Here is a 2,207-nt window from a genome sequence, read left to right on the forward strand (position 1 = left end):
GGCACACCTGGACCCTCACTTCCCAGGCCCCGGGCCACTCATCCGCCTTAGGGTGGAGCTGGGGAGGGTGGGGTGGACGCAGCCACTCAGCCAGGCCGGAGGGGCCAGGCCGGGCCGCCAATGCCAGCAGCCCCTGTGTGCCAGGCTGGGGTGGGTGATGAAGCAACAGCTGCCAAACAGGATCCTCGCAGAGATAACCAACAGGAATTTCTCCCCCAGGCCACTCAACACCCACATCTCCCTTCCCTTGGTCCAGTTCCAGATGCGTGTCCCCCCCGCCCCATCTCTCCTGAGCTCCAGAGGCCAGCGTAGTGTGCCCCGAATTGCCTGACTCTGAACTCGTCTTCCTCTAAGCCAGCGGTTCTCAACCTGTGGGTCGCGACCCCTTTGGCGGTCGAACGACCCTTTCACAGCCTTAGAGTCGAAGGGGTGCGGGCCTCCACTGTGACCAGCGAGGCTGCGGACAGGACAGCCCAGGCGAGCAGTGAACCCGCACCTTTCTCCTGCCCCAGGGACGCCCAGGGATCTTACACCACACACGGCAGAGAGCACAGGGTAGGGCGTCCGATGGGGCAAAGGAAAATGCCCTAACCAGCCTGCTGGGCGAGGGGGAAGGAAACAGGATTGGTCAACCCGAGAACAGGGCGTGAGTCCTGGGCGTTGGCATGAGAACAAGGATGCCTGCCTCCCACGCTCTTGTCCCTGGGTGGATGTGAGGGGTTATCTTATTATTATTATTATTATTATTGTTTTTATTGATTTTTAGAGGGAGAGGAAGGGAGAGGGCTAGAGAGATAGAAACATCAATGAGAGAGGAACATCACTGATTGCCTCCTGCACGTACCGCCACTGGGCATGTGCCCAGATCAGGAATCGAACCGACGACCTCCTGGTTCCTGGGCCCACACTCAACCACTGAGCCACCCCGGCCGGGCTGTGAGGGGTTATAGGATCCCTCCCCCCAGTTCCAGGGCCACCCAGGTGAGATACCCTGATGTCTCATACGGAGCCCAGGGCCAGAGCCCTGCTGCCTGACTAGGGTTGGGGTCACCCCCACACAGGCTCTGTGACCTGGGCAGTCGCCTCCCCTGCTCTGAGCCGGCTTGGTCCTCCTACGTCAGGTGCTGGGAGCACTGTCAGCACTCAGAGGGGACCCACCTGAAACACACCCGGGTAAAGGGCATGGGTGCCCCTTCCCTCCCTTGTTAGGAGGATGCCCCCAGAGAGGCACCTGAGAACCCTTGGGGCTGACTTCCAGGCACAGCTCACTGCTGCCCTCTGCAGGCCTCTCTACGTCCTCAGGGCCGAGCAAGGCCGGGCTGACATCTCAGCGGTGCTCAAATCCTCTGTGACTTATTCTTTAAAATGGGTATAATTGGAGCGGACTGACAGCTGGGGACGAGGGGGGCGGGGGCAGACTGGATGAAAGAAGGTGAAGGGATTCGCCAAAAATCATATACAGGGTGTCCCCAAAACCTGTACACTCACTTTAACAGCTGGTAACTCACTGAGTTTTCACTTCAGGTTTAACTGATGTGAAAGAATGAATGGGTGAAGCCAGACTGAGCTTTGAACAAAGAAAATTTATCCGCTAGACTTCTTATGGGGATAGATACAAGATACATTTTACAGTACAAAGCCGGCAACCGTTGACGAATCGAAGGCGCACAAATACCGAATAAAATGATTATTTTAAAAAATATATATATTTTTTATTGATTTCAGAGAGTTTCACTTCAGGTTTAACTGATGTGAAAGAATGGGTGCAGCCAGACTGAGCTTTGAACAAAGAAAATTTATCCACTAGACTTTTTATGGGGATACATACAAGATAAATTTTACAGTACAAAACCGTCAACTCTTGACGAATTGAAGGCGCACAAATACCGAATAAAATGATTATTTTTAAAAATATATATATATTTATTGATTTCAGAGAGGAAGGGAGAAGGAGAGAAAATCTTGGATCGGCTGCCTCCTGCACGCCCCACACAGGGGATCGAGCCTGCAAACCAGGCATGTGCCCTGTGTTCAGAGGTTGATGCTCAACCACTGAGCCATGCAAGCCTGGCACTTTAAACCTGTATGGTTTTGCGAACCAATGTCATCCCCCAAAATTCAATTAATTAAAATAAAATGGGTAGAAGTCCTGACCTCACAGGGGGTGGCTCATGATCAATAGCAGCTGCCTTCCCCACTGACATGCT

At 53.3% G+C, this 2,207-nt stretch overlaps 1 protein-coding gene and 1 long non-coding RNA gene across 2 annotated transcripts in view; one reads left to right on the forward strand and one right to left on the reverse strand.

The window, feature by feature from the left end:
• Positions 1-1,184, reverse strand: part of BCR (breakpoint cluster region) — a 72,758-nt gene extending 71,574 nt beyond the window's left edge. Inside the window, exon 1 of the mRNA XM_014533356.1 lies at positions 1,159-1,184. Coding sequence (XP_014388842.1) covers positions 1,159-1,184 — 26 coding nt within the window. The remainder of the gene's footprint in view (positions 1-1,158) is intronic.
• Positions 1,185-1,462: 278 nt separating this feature from the next.
• Positions 1,463-1,910, forward strand: LOC106724782. Its single transcript, XR_001360619.1, has 2 exons — positions 1,463-1,511; positions 1,728-1,910. It is a non-coding gene; the product is annotated as an uncharacterized LOC106724782 (long non-coding RNA).
• Positions 1,911-2,207: the final 297 nt, after the last annotated feature.

This window comes from Myotis brandtii, unplaced genomic scaffold (genome assembly GCF_000412655.1).
Source record: "Myotis brandtii unplaced genomic scaffold, ASM41265v1 scaffold97, whole genome shotgun sequence".
Lineage (NCBI taxonomy): Eukaryota > Metazoa > Chordata > Mammalia > Chiroptera > Vespertilionidae > Myotis > Myotis brandtii.